The 14,027-nt window shown below is 38.5% G+C and overlaps 2 protein-coding genes across 2 annotated transcripts in view; one reads left to right on the top strand and one right to left on the bottom strand.

Annotated features, from left to right (window-relative positions):
- The first annotated feature begins 5,980 nt into the window (after positions 1 to 5,980).
- On the top strand, positions 5,981 to 7,161 carry LOC129758235 (uncharacterized). The gene is made up of 4 exons (XM_055755705.1): positions 5,981 to 6,335; positions 6,396 to 6,475; positions 6,642 to 6,789; positions 6,852 to 7,161. The coding sequence occupies exons 1-4, from the start codon at positions 6,029 to 6,031 to the stop codon at positions 6,935 to 6,937; spliced, it is 621 nt and encodes a 206-aa protein (XP_055611680.1). The 5' UTR covers positions 5,981 to 6,028; the 3' UTR covers positions 6,938 to 7,161.
- The window catches only part of LOC129758233 (serine proteinase stubble), a 617,997-nt gene continuing 610,946 nt past the window's right edge, over positions 6,977 to 14,027 (bottom strand). Inside the window, exon 15 of the mRNA XM_055755703.1 lies at positions 6,977 to 7,738. Within this exon, the coding sequence (XP_055611678.1) occupies positions 7,604 to 7,738 (135 nt within the window). The 3' untranslated portion in view covers positions 6,977 to 7,603. The remainder of the gene's footprint in view (positions 7,739 to 14,027) is intronic.

Genomic DNA, 14,027 nt, shown 5'->3' with positions numbered 1-14,027 from the left:
ATCTTTTAATTTACTGCAGCGCCCCTAATTGTCACATCGCGAATCTATTGACAGTGTTTTGATCCGGATGGTTTGTTTACTTAGTGGTGAAAATTTCATCAAGATTGAAGCAGTCAGTCAAAAGTTATCGACGATAGAACGCGAAAGGCGAGAGAAAATTCTACACACTCACGTAGAGCAACCGACGTGGTCAGGGGTAAAGATCGCGAAATTCCTGAAATATCCGAAATCGACTGTAAATTCGGTGCTGCAACGTTACCGGGAGACCCTTACGGTGGATCGAGCAAATCAAACCAGGCGTAAAAGTGGAACATATGACCGGAAGCTGCAAGCAAAGGTAATTCGATCAGTTCACAATAATCTTGGAATCTCCTTGCGTGATTTGGCGAAAAAGTTCAAGACGAACCACAGTACAGCTGGACGAATTTGTTTGCGAGAAGGCTTGCGGTCGTATCATGCAAGCAAACACCCCAACAGGACGCTGAAACAAAACCTGGTTGCCAAAACCAAGGAAGTTGTACGAGAAAGTGTTGACCAAGTACAACGAATGCATTTTGATGGACGACGAAACTTACGTCAAAATGGATTTTGGACGAATACCCGGTAACAAATTTTACCTTGCGAAGCGTGAAGGGAATGTTGCGGGTAGATTCAAGTTTGTTTTCGCAGATAAATTTGCTCGTAAGTTGATGATTTGGCAAGGGATCTGTAGTTGTGGGAAGAAGACTAAGATTTTCATCACTGGGGACACAATGAATGGAAATTTTTACTAAGAAGAATGTCTCCAGAAGAGGTTTTTGCTATTCATTCGGTCCCACAAAGGTCCGGTGAAGTTTTGGCTGGACCTGGCAAGCTGCCACTACAGCCGGGATGTCGTTAAGTGGTGTAAGGTGAACAAGATCGATTTTGTTGAAAAAAGTATCAATCCACCAAACAGTCCGGATTTTCGTCCCATCGATAATTATTGGGCAATAGTTAAGGGCTAACCGAAGAAATTTGGCAGAACCATGAAAAAACCCGGTCAAATGGAAAAGTGGTTGAACAAGATGGCGAATGAGGCTATCAGCAGTACTGTGCAGAAAATGATAGGTGGTATCACAAAAAAAGTTCGAAAATTCATCCGAAAAGCTGTCGAATGATTTGTATGTATTTTTTCCCTAAAGTGCAATAAAAACCCTACAAAATGACATTTTTACTTTTGTACTGATTTGTTCTCCTATTTTTTTTTCTAAAGCCTAGCTCCTTCAACCTTAAAACCTTCAAATGACGTTGAGACTCCATAAAATCTAAAAGCTCAAGTGCCATGAAAAATAGTTCGCTTTTGAATAATCTTGGAATTTTATTTAATAAGAAATTAATTTTAATTAAAATAATTTTGGGTTTGGCTAGTGAACGGTAGATAATTTGCAACTCGAGACCCCATACACCCAACCTTCGGGTAGTGGTCATATCACCTCTTGTCTGCAACTCCGATTCTCTACCTCCCCGTGGTGCTAGCTGGGGTGCGAGCAACCTTAGCGGAGATCGGGTACCCAACCCCGGTGGATGCTTTGGTCGCATGCAGACTGAGTTAGGGGGCTTCGTACGCGTCTGTTCTCCATGTCAGGGGCGGCGTGCGGAGTGCAACAACGTCCTGGTGGTGTCCGAGACCTAAAACAGCAAAATCACGACGGTCCTCCTGCGAGATAGTGGGGTTAGCTGCGGGCCTTGCGAGCCCGTGACTACAAAAAACATAAGCAACGAACAACGAACAACAAACTTCGGATGGAAATCGGCAAAGACCCACGCGACGAAAAGGAACTAGCGATTGGAAACTTGGAACATGGAACTGCCGATCTCTAAATTTTGTGGGCAGTACCCACGTGCTCTCCAACGAATTGAAGAGCCGCAAATTCGACATCGTAGCGCTGCAGGAGGTATGCTGGAAGGGCTCCACGGTACGAACGTACCCAGATGGTCGTGCCATCTACCAGAGCTGCGGCAACACACACGAGCTTGGAACAGCTTTTATAGTGATGGGAAAGATGCAAAAGCGCGTGATCGGGTGGTGGCCAATCAACTCACGAATGTGCCGGTTGAGAATCAAGGGGCGGTTCTTCAACATCAGCATCATCAACGTGCACAGCCCTCACCTCGGAAGTACCGGTCACGACAAAGACTAATTTTACGCGCAGCTGGAGCGTGAATACGACCGTTGCCCAAAACAGGATATCAAGATCGTCATCGGGGATTCCAATGTTCAGGTCGGCCAGGAGGAGGAATTCAAACCGACAATTAGAAGGTTCAGTGCGCACCAGCTGACCAACGAAAACGGCCTCAGACTTATTGATTTCGCCGCCTCCAAACGAATGGCCGTACGTAGTACCTTTTTTCAGCACCGCTTCCCACACAAGTACACCTGGAGATCACCGTACCAAACTCAACCACAGATCGACAACGTTTTGATCGACAGCCGGCACTTCTCGGACATCATCGACGTCAGATTCTGTCGGGGCGCCCACATCGAGTCAGACCATTATCTGGTTAGGTGAAGATGCGCCCAAAACTCTCCGTAGTAAACAACACGCGAAACCGGCCCCCGCCTCGGTTAAATATCGCGCGACTGAAGCAACCTGAAGTCGCGGCAGACTACGCGCAATCGGTCGAAGCAGCGCTGCCGGCAGAGGGCGAGTTTGACGAAGCCCCTCTCGAGGACTGTTGGGATACCATCAAAACAACCATCAACAGTGCTGCGGAGAACGTCATCGGTTATGTGGAGCGATCTCGACGGAACGACTGGTTCGACGAGGAGTGTAGGAGGGTGATGGACGAAGAGAATGCCGCGCGGGCAGTAGTGCAGAGAGGCACCCGTCGAAATGTGGAATATCACCGACAGCGGAAGAGGCAGCGAGTTTGACTTTTCCAGGAGAAAAAGCGTCGCCTGGAGGAGGAGGAGCTCGAGGAGCTGGAGCAGCTGCATCGTTCCCAAGAAACACGAAAGTTCTATCAGAAACTCAACGCATCCCGCAAAGGCTTCGTGCCGCAAGCCGAAATGTGCCGGGATAAGGACGGGGGTATCCTGACGGACAATCGTGAGGTGATCAAAAGGTGGAAGCAGCACTTCGATGAACACCTGAACGGCGCACATGCAGGAGATCAAGACGGTGGGGGAAGGTACATCGCCGTCGTAGCCAACGACGAAGAGGAGCCACTCCCAACGATGAGTGAAGTTAAGGAAGCCATTCGCCAGCTGAATAGAAACAAGTCGGCTGGGAAGGATGGCATCGCAGCTGAACTCATCAAAATGGGCCCGGACAGGTTGGCCGATTGCCTACATCGGTTGATAATCCGGATCTGGGACATAGAACAGCTACCGGAGGAGTGGAAGGAGGGGGTAATATGCCCCATCTACAAGAAGGGCGACAAATTGGACTGTGAGAACTACCGAGCGATCACTGTCCTCAATGCCGCCTACAAAGTGTTGTCCCGAATCCTACTCCGCCGCCTAACGCCACAAGCAAACAGATTCGTGGGAAGTCATCAGGCCGGCTTCATGGAGGGACGGTCTACGACGGACCAGATATTCACATTACGGCAAATCCTCCAAAAATGCCGAGAACACCAAGTCCCTACACACCATCTATTCATCGACTTCAAAGCCGCATACGACACGATCGACCGTAACGAGCTATGGAAAATCATGGACGAGAACGGCTTTTCCGGGAAGCTGATCAGACTGATCAAGGCGACGATGGATGGAACGCAGTGCTGTGTGCGGATTTCGGGTGAATTGTCGAGTTCATTCGAATCGCGCAGGGGGCTTCGACAAGGTGATGGTCTATCCTGCATGATGTTCAACGTGGCGCTAGAAGGTGTTATTCGACGAGCGGTGGGCGAAATGCGGGGCACGATTTTCAACAGATCCAGTCAACTTATCTGCTTTGCCGATGACATTGATATAGTCGGCAGATCATCTGCGGCGGTGGAGGAGATCTACCGCAAACTGAAACGCGAAGCAGGAAGGATTGGGTTGATGATTAATACGTCCAAGACGAAGTACATGCTGGCCTGCGGATCCGAGACCGACCGAACCCGCTTGTCCAGTAATAACAAGGTCACGATCGACGGCAACGAGCTGGAGAAAGTCGAAGATTTTGTCTATCTTGGCTCACTGGTGACCGCAGACAATGACACCAGCCGTGAGATCCGGAGGCGAATTATCTGCGGAAGTCGTGCCTACTATGGACTCCACAAGCAACTGCGGTCGAGAAGACTTAGCCCTCGCACGAAGTGTAACCTGTATACGACGCTTATTAGACCGGTTGTTCTCTACGGGCACGAGACATGGATATTGCTCGAGGAGGACCTGCGTACACTCGGAGTATTCGAGCGACGAGTGTTAAGAACCATCTTTGGCGGCGTACAGGAGAACGGAGTGTGGAGGCAAAGGATGAACCACGAGCTCGCGCGCCTCTACGGCGAACCCAGTATCCAGAAGGTGGTGAAGGCTGGCCGGATACGCTGGGCAGGACATGTTGCGAGAATGCCGGACGACTGTCCTGCAAAACAGGTGTTCGCTACGAATCCGGTAGGAACAAGACGAGCGGGGGCGCAACGAGCGAGGTGGTTAGACCAAGTGGAGCGTGATCTGGCGAACGTGGGGTGCCCGAGAAATTGGAGAACGGTTGCTATGAACCGAGTGAATTTTAGGAATTATGTTCGTCAAGTTATGTCGTGAGACGGAATACTATGTAAATAAAAATAAAAAATAAGTCATACAAACTTAACCAATTTGCAGATCATAGCTTGTGTGGAATCTTGAATCACATATATTTTTATGTTTTTATACACATTCAGAACTTAAAATACGTTTTTCCTATCTGTAAAGTTTTCTTATGCCAAATGAAGAGTTATAAAAAATATTTTGTCCATCCTATATAAGAAATTTTGCCAAAACGTTCGCGAGCCAGGTTTTAGAATCTATGTGATCATACACAGCTCTCATTTTTATTTCATCATCTGAAATTGCTTTAAAATAACGAAATGAATTAGGAAATCACAGTTTGGGTCAACTCATAAACTTTGCATGCTATTAGGGAAACTTGGATTAGGTGGCCCACGATTCCCCACCATTTTTCAAAATAAAAAAAAAATTGCTTTTTTTCAAACAGTCAGAATTTGGGAAAAATGACTCATTAAAAACTTATAAAAAACACCTTATGATACCTTGAAAATATAGAAAACCATACTATTTTTTATTTTCATTTTATCTTTTATTTTTATGGGCTTGTGATATAGCTCAGTTGGCAAGTCTGTTGTCTCCTGAGCAGATGTCCGCGAGTTCGAGCCCAAGAGTAAACATCGAACACAGTTGTACCGGATAAGTTTTTCAATATCGATCCGCCAACTGCAACGTTGATAAAGTCGCGAATGCCATCAAGATGGTAAAACGACTATAATCGAAACAAAAAAAAATAAATTTTATCTTTTATAATAAACAAGTTATGGAACAAGGAAAAAAGTGGCCCATGATTCCCCACTCGCCCATACATATTAAAGACCTTTTTTTTCAAAAATCAGGACAAATCCTGAAAAACAGGGTGCCTCTGGCAAGGGCAAGTAGCACATCTGGTTCCAAGAGCAGCGTCTTTTCTCGTAAAAGAGCCAAAAAAATGTGTTAGCTCTCAGATTTCTCCTCAACACAATGCGCAATAGATTTTTCCTGCGAAGGGAATTCTCTTCATCGGCTGATGTGACTCGCTCACTTAACTTATGTGTTGACAAACTCACTCTTGATTGCAGTGCTATTTATCTTTCTCCGCACAGCTTGGGGGGAGTAGACGTAAAATATTGCACTCTGTTTCACTGGACAGGACGATCTGAGGACTTTTTGCCATAAATGGAGGGGAGTCATGGCTCTAGTAGTCAGCTGCAGCTCTTCAAGCATGCTAGATTTCAATAATTTTGTAAACAAGATTGTTTTGACAAATAGCCTGGCAGGAAAAACTTAAGTTTAGATCGTTGTTGTAATGAGGGCAAAAAGACAAAAATGTGCACCAAAGATTGCTACAAAGTGTTTGGGTATTTTTTCGCTTTTATGTGGATCTCCAGCTGTTTCTACTATACGCTGGAAACGATTGAGCTGCTCAAATTGATGAACCTCCAATGTTCCGAAGGTGAAATCCCCGGTCCAGGCTCAGATGGCCAACCTCAACCTCCTAAACCTCCGCCTGCGCCACCAAAGCCACCCCCACCACCTCCGCCACCACCACCACCACCCCCGTCCGACTCCCATCTTCGGGTGTATTTCGATAGTTATACGCTCACACAGGTTTGTGAATTCTACGGTCATCTGGGTAAGTTCAGTAGAAACAAGAAAAATGTCATTTTGCTGATTTTGTTTTTCATTTTCATAGCTGATTTTATGCCCTACCACTTGATCACAACTCTCATAAAGATGGTGCCGGGAATGCTGCTGGTAGTGGGCGTTTTTAGGGTAAAATATGCTTTCAAGGAGCCTAATCGATTGTTCGACTCAATGACGAACAATCATTTTTCTGAATATCTAATCGAAACTCTAAATCCTAATTCAGCACCTGAATCTGAAAATGAATGTTCTAACAATGGTTTGTGATCCGTAATTTGATATGATTTTTTTTTAGGGCGACATCACCCTTGTCAAAGTATTTATCTTCTATGCTGTATTGGAGGAAATTTTTTTCGTTGCGGTTTTCTCGAAAATTTTCACCCTCATCAATACGGAAGGAAAGAGAAGCCCCTGGATGTTTTGGATGATAGTTTTCTCTTGTGGTATTATTCGTAATTTAAACTTGCTGAAGCATTTTCAATAATTATTTTCTTTCTTTGCCCAGTGAAACTTATCGTTGGCATTTGGATTCTGCTGGGAGTATATGCATCGGTTTATGACTCTCCTAGAGCAATACGAAGATATGTTTAAGGGTGATTTCGGACATTCACTAAGGAATTTGAACGCAAATTTGATTCTTTGGAAAGATGTTATAATAATGAATTTATTTGCATTTAAATACAAATTAACAACGGAACGTGTTAACAAACTGGTTTCTGCTAGTACATGTAAATGGAAATAAAAGTATATACACCATCGCAACGCTCTGGTTCCGGCTATATGATACAGAGATGTTATTTACAAAAAAAATAAGGCAGTGCTTAGCTATTAAGCTAATGTTTCGCAAACTATTTTTATACACTGTTGAATTACCTATAATAAATTTTCGTGTTTGCATTATTTGTTTTTTCTTTCTTTCGGATTTCTGACTCGCTTCGATTCCACCTGTTTCCTTCTAGCTATTCTTGTTTCAGTAATCATCACTTTTTTCGTTGAAGTACTATTTCTGACTCAGTGTAAAACTTTAGCTATGTAGGGTTCTTCTTTTTCGTTGACAATCTCTCCAATTGTTTTCCAGTCTAACCGATTTCCGGTACACGGTCCTAAATAAAAAAAAATCAAGTCTTTTCCGTTTACTGATTGAACACTTTCCCACTTCCCAATTCTCGTAGCCGCGTAGAAAATATCCATTCATTCGTAGATCGATCGTCCTTTCCTTTTCAATTCACGCGGCGACGGCTTGGCTCGTGCCATTCATCACATCACGGTGTCCAAAATCCACGGAACAAATTTCGATATCCTTGTGCAAACACCGGGCAGATTGGCTTCGGCACATCCGATGCCCCAGGATATGATCCCTGCCAGGAAGTAGTGACCATCCTTGCCTTTGACCTGTGGATGAACAAAAGAAGGAAATAGAATTAGTGCAAGAGTAGAAACTATTCGAATGGGTGATGCGAGAAAGAAATGGAAAACTAACAAAGTAAGGTGCAAGACAGCAAGAACAAAAAAAATGGACAGCGTCATAGAAGAGCAATTAAAATCGCTCAATTGCTATTTCAACAATGGCTCTTCAGTTGATGGTTTTTTGTTCATTGTTTTGAACAGTTGTCTCCAACAAAAAAAGCATTCACGAAGATAAGTCATGTAGCAATTTGGAATAAATTTTCCATAAAATCCAATAATCTAGGAAAACCTTCTGTTGCCGTTTTAAATATGCAAATAATGAAATTGAAATGATTGGATTTGTTCGAATTTTCCAATGAACACCTGGGTTTTTAGCACATTATTTGTTATGAGACACATCTTCGAATTAAAATGTATTCTATTACTTCTTAAGAAGGTATTTTGACTGAATTGAAGAAACTTCTAAAAATGAAGAATTGTTCCAGAACATCTATAAAAGTAAACATGGATAAGTGAAAAACCTAAATATTCGCGAAAAAAAGGTCGGCCCCCTGACTTGGTTTCGAAACTTGAATGTCTTACAAATATCAAATGCTCTAAAAAAATGTGCCAAATTGAACAAAACAACAATGATGTTATCTCAACAAATCTCATTTTTTTTTTATTTTCGAGCTATTGAACTTTGTTTGAAAAATTTAACAAAATGTGATTTGATGATCTTTTTTTATCACTTCAAATTTTTCCCACATGAAAAAGCTATAAAAAAAATATTTATTCGAAAATGTCAATCGTTAGAGTATAATGTGAACTGTGAACTCCAGAATGCCATATTTTCAAAGCAATAGTAAACTCTCAACTTTTCTTAAGAAATATTTTTCCTAAATGTATGTTAAGAGTTTAATTGATCTCTATAGTCCAAAAAGATATATTTTTCTTCTGAATGGATCGTGATCATTGGTTATCACGAAATTACTAATATTTGTTCAATAACTAATGTTCATCCAGTAATTATCTGTTTAAAAAGAACCCGAAATACAGTATTTATCAAAAAACTAGAAAATTGCGCTTTAAAGTATGCAATGGCTAGGGTAGTAGACAAACTTTTAGAATTCTTTTTGTCTGATATTTACAAACTGTGAAATGAGAACTAATTTGTCAAAAATAGTCAATGGATCTTTCAGACTTTTAATAATTTGCTAAAACGAGTAAATCTGTATTCCAAATGCACGCCACTTTGTCATCTTTGAACAGAAATTATCAAAAAGCACATAAAAATGCATTGAAATTTTATCGACTGAAGTATATGAATATATTTTAGCCAAGACTGAATCATGAGGGAAAATTGGCCCGGGCTCCCTGGCCCGAGTATGGAAAAAAATTAACGTTACTTTAATCAACAATTCAAGTTCTAGAAATCAAGAAAAGAAAATTGAAACAAGAGAATCGTAATCAATAATCAGTTAATCAGAGATAACAGCTAAGGGGCCCCGTGAAATAATGTATTGATTAATTTCAGTCTTCAATATGTGGTCCCCTAGAGTAAGCGTTGCATAATTATTACCGCATTTTTGCGGGCTAAGCAAATTAGGACATTTTTTTTTTAACTTGACAAAATCTAGGCATATGATGCTAAATTTTTCGACACAAGATGCGAAAAAATCGAAGCAGAGTTCAGCAATTTAAAAATCAAGAAGAAATTAAGGACAAACACCTCAAATTTTATTTTTTTTTTATAGAAACACGTCAACAGCCTTTAAGTTGTATATCAATTTCCCAAAGAAAAACAATATTGATAAGACTTGCTTTAAAAAAATGAGCCCAATTTGTATCTTCTGTTTTTTGTTTAATAATGAGATTTAATCCTGCCGAGTTTCAATTTCTCTACGGATTTTGCGACGGATGGAAGAACTTTTTCTTTGCCTTGTCGAAATTTGAACAAATTACAGTAAATATCAATAAATAGTCATTAAAAGAAGATTTACAGTACTGACTAAAGAAAAACATCTCCTACTTTCATAAATTAAAATCCTCTTGCCAAATTAAAAGGTACACTGCCTTTACAAATCTTTTAGATTATTTTAAGAAATATTTTTGATTGATTAAATTAAATAAAAGACTTTTTAACAAACTTTCCAGAATTTTATCCGGGCAATATCCGGGTAAATACCGGGAATTATCTTAACCATGGGTTTATCCCAAAGACTCCTGAATATATGCAAAAATGGATTCCTTCCATGTACAAAATGAGCCCACAGACAGATGCATGGTGTAAAGTTTTCAAAAAGAAATTCAATTTCTGCCGTCCACTAGATTCGAACAAAGGGTATTTTTGTGAAAATCTTGGCCACACATGATCTAAATCAGAGATGAGCAACCTTTTGAAACAACGGGCCACTTTTAATTTGAAATTCTTCCGGCGGGCCTCATTAAAATAAAATTAGGGTAGTAATAGTTTGCAGAGTTTTACGTTATTTTTTATGAAATCATTGCATTGCATTGAGATGTTGAACAAGGTTTTGAAATCATGAAAAATTCATAATTTCACAGATTTTTCATCAGATTTGTCAAAGTTATAGTTTACATTTTCGATCCTGGAAAATTCTTACAGATTTCATAATTTATATTTCTCTTTGATAAGCTTTCTATCATGGAAATCTTATGACTCTGGTGATGTGGATGGCTTATTTTGAAGTAAAATCGCTCAATTTAATCAATGTTTTGCATGATTTGCCTATGAAATTTTTGAAAATAGCATCATACATAACAAAAGTCAACAAAATTTACATTTTTGCAAGGTGCAAGGAATCTCAGAACTGAATTGGACTTATTCAGAGGCGCTGAATCCTAAATTTCCATTAGTATTTTTGTAAGCTCAAGTTTTTGAGATAATTTTTGAAAATAGGTAAAATATTGATTATTCAATTTGTGTACTTATTTGACAACCATGTAAAATACAAATACTTATTGACTCAATGATCAACTTTCCTAAAGACTGCAAGTTATTTGTAATTCTGAGAAAAAAGTTATGATAGTTTTTTTCCAAATCAGCAAAAAACAGCAATTTCGACGAAAATTTAAAAATATTAACTTTGAGCCTTTAAATCTTTGATATTTTTTAACAAACATGTCTCGAGGGCCGCGTGTTGCTCATCCCTGATCTAAATGAAGAAAAAAAATACGAAGAAAGTGAAGAAAAACATTTCAAACCACTCGAAATTTTGACTTTTCTTGAGTTTACATGGCAATCTAGAATGTTTATTTTATAAGCATATGTATGAGTAATAACAATGTTAAATTGAGGTACACCTTTTTCCCGAACATCAATTTAAAAAAAAATCAATTAAAAAAAACTTAAGTTGTATTAAATTTAATATTATATTAAAAAATATTAAAATTGGACCAATCGGGAAAACTGAGTTTTTCTTTAGAATTTTTATTTCTTATTTTATTTCAGTCCTAGATTTGAAATTTACATTGAAACTTTTGCATCTGATTTATTGAAGTTCCTATTCATTTTGAGAAACGAATTTCGATTTCAAAATTATCCTTTGTTCAAGTAAATATTTTTTACTGTATGTATGTATGTATGGTTCCCCCATCGGTAGCAAGGTCCTGCCTATGTCTGTGTGGCTTGGCCTTCGAATTGCTTCTAGGGCTTCCACGGCCGATGGTTCGTCGAAGGAAGGCATCCAACCCGCAGAAACCTACAATGGTTGGCAACCCACTCCGCTTGCAATGGTTTCTTCGGATTAACCCCAGATGCATTCCTTCTAAAAATATATGAAATGATTTGGTGATAGTAAGGAAAATTACAAAATAAAAGGTAATATATAAAATAACAATGTATGAAATATTGTGATAAACGAATATAATATATCTAATATATAAAGATGAGTTGGACTATATATGTTTGTTTGTTTGTATGCACCTTATACAAATCCACACCGCTTAACCAATCAGCCTGAAATTTGGTACAGTTATGTGTTTGGACCATGGTAAGGTTTTAGTAATAGTGTTGAGCCCCTCCCACCTAAGAAAAGGGACCCTCCCATACAACTTTTGTTTTTTCTCCCACGAATCAAAAGTCATGGCACCCATTTTGTCGACCGATTTTCGTTTCCTTTGGCGGGGTTATTTTCACCATCACCATGGGCTGGGCATTAGAAACGACCGTCCAGAGAGTTCACGTGTACTGGAAAGCAAATCAAAGCTTGCTCAGCATTAAAGATTTGAAAGAAAAAATTTTGGCGGGTGTTTTTTGTACATTCTACTGTTGAAAGCACGTGGTATTGGTACGAGATTTTTGGATGCAATAATGAGCTTACATTTTGGATTGAAAAGTGCAAAAAGCCTGTTAAGTATTTATTGACTAAAATTGAAGTGGCTTTCAAAGTGCTGGGGGGCTTCGAGAGTCAACAAGAACATACATTGAACTAAACAGTGCATCGACTTCTTCAACTGAATAACTTTTTGGACTGAGTGCTGAACAACTATTTAACAGATTTTCAAAAAATACAGCTTTCAAGAACAAACAGTTTTCGTATTTTTAGAATCCCTCATAGAGAAAGAAAAAATAATAAGATTCAGAGTAAAATTTGAAGGATTCGATTTCAACGCTTTGATAGCCGTCGGGGAATTTAAACGAAGGATAATATATTTAATTGATAGGATAATTGAATCTAAGATTTTTTAGTTTTACATTTCAAATTCATTGGCCAGTTATTTTTTGTTATCAATGTATTCAATTCAACCATCCAATTTTGAGAAGACTTATTGTAGAATCTTTTGGTACTGCGAATTCAAACAAATGATATACAAAAATTTAAAATTGATCACTCTTCACTTTAATTAATGGGATGATTGGGTCCAAGAATAGAAACATTGAATTAAAAGTCAAATAAAATCTTTTTCATAACATTATAATGGTAACTTCGGTTAAGATGATTTGTTGTCGATGACTTAAAAAAGTTATAAGTGGACTTTCAACATTTGAGAAAAACTATTTGTTTCATCAAACAGTGTTAAATAAAAAAGCTTAAAAAGGAAACATACAATTAAAAACATAAAAAGTGAATTTTTTTTACATAGTTAGACAAGATTCGGAAGTCTATATAGAAAATTCAAAGTAAATAAAACTTGAATATATCCATAGTACAAAGAACTATCGTGAAAATCAAGAGATTTTTATTAGAGAGGAGGTAAGAAAAAAAAAATACATCATTTGAAGTTAAAAAAAAAAGATATAAATTTTGAAAATTTAATCGACTAATTTTGATTTATATTTTATGTGAACCCGAGCAAGGCCGGGTAAAATCAGCTAGTACATAATATAATTAAAATCTGAAAACAATATTTTTGTGAAATATTTTCAAAAGGATACAGATCTGAAATGGTAAAGTTTTGTTAGGGTTTTTAGCGACATGGTACTATTTGACTGTATGATGTAGAAAGAGCAACCAAACATATAAGTAAACACAACTACCCAAGAATATTTAGTTAAGTTTAAACCTCATGATTGATAATTATTTATCTTTTACATGACTCTTGGCCATTTTTCTCTTTTGGCACATTCACCAAGCAGCTTTAATGTAGAATATAGTAATTACGTAATTTAATTAATAGCAAATAGTGGAAACAACTCAGTTTGGATAATAAAAATATAATTCCTGTAATACAACAAAAAAAAAACAACATTTAAAACATCGAAGAATTTTGTTTTTCGATATTTTATATAATAAGCTGACTAACAATTTGGCTTTGAATAAAAGGTAAACGGTTTTTTAATCAGGCCTCAATATGATGATTTAACAGTCCAAGTGATCAGAGTAACTAGTAAAAAATCATTTTAAAAAGTTCAGAATTCAGAAAAATCAGAGTAAAAAAGTTCAGAATATAATATTTTCAACTTTAAATTCTTTTAGGCATAATCATTAGATGTCAAACAATAAAACAAGACAATATTTCATATAATATTAAAAAAAGTAGTGATTGTTTAACTGAAGAAGGAACCTTTGAGTGATCCAAACAAGATCTTCTATCCAACGATTTCAAATTACAGTTAATTTGTGATAACGAGCATTGTGATAATGAATAAAAAGAATACATGCAATTTTCCCCGTTTTCTCCTACCATAGCGACACATTCAAGTTTTCAAAACTGCTCTTCTCAATATTGCCCTTAGCTTACACCAACATAATGGCTTTCCCTATCCTCTTCGCCGCCCATCACCGTTTCCCGACGAATGCCTCTATCTATCAATCATTGAAGATACTCT

The sequence above is a fragment of the Uranotaenia lowii genome, chromosome 3 (genome assembly GCF_029784155.1).
Source record: "Uranotaenia lowii strain MFRU-FL chromosome 3, ASM2978415v1, whole genome shotgun sequence".
Lineage (NCBI taxonomy): Eukaryota > Metazoa > Arthropoda > Insecta > Diptera > Culicidae > Uranotaenia > Uranotaenia lowii.
This window is presented reverse-complemented; position numbering and strand designations above follow the sequence as displayed.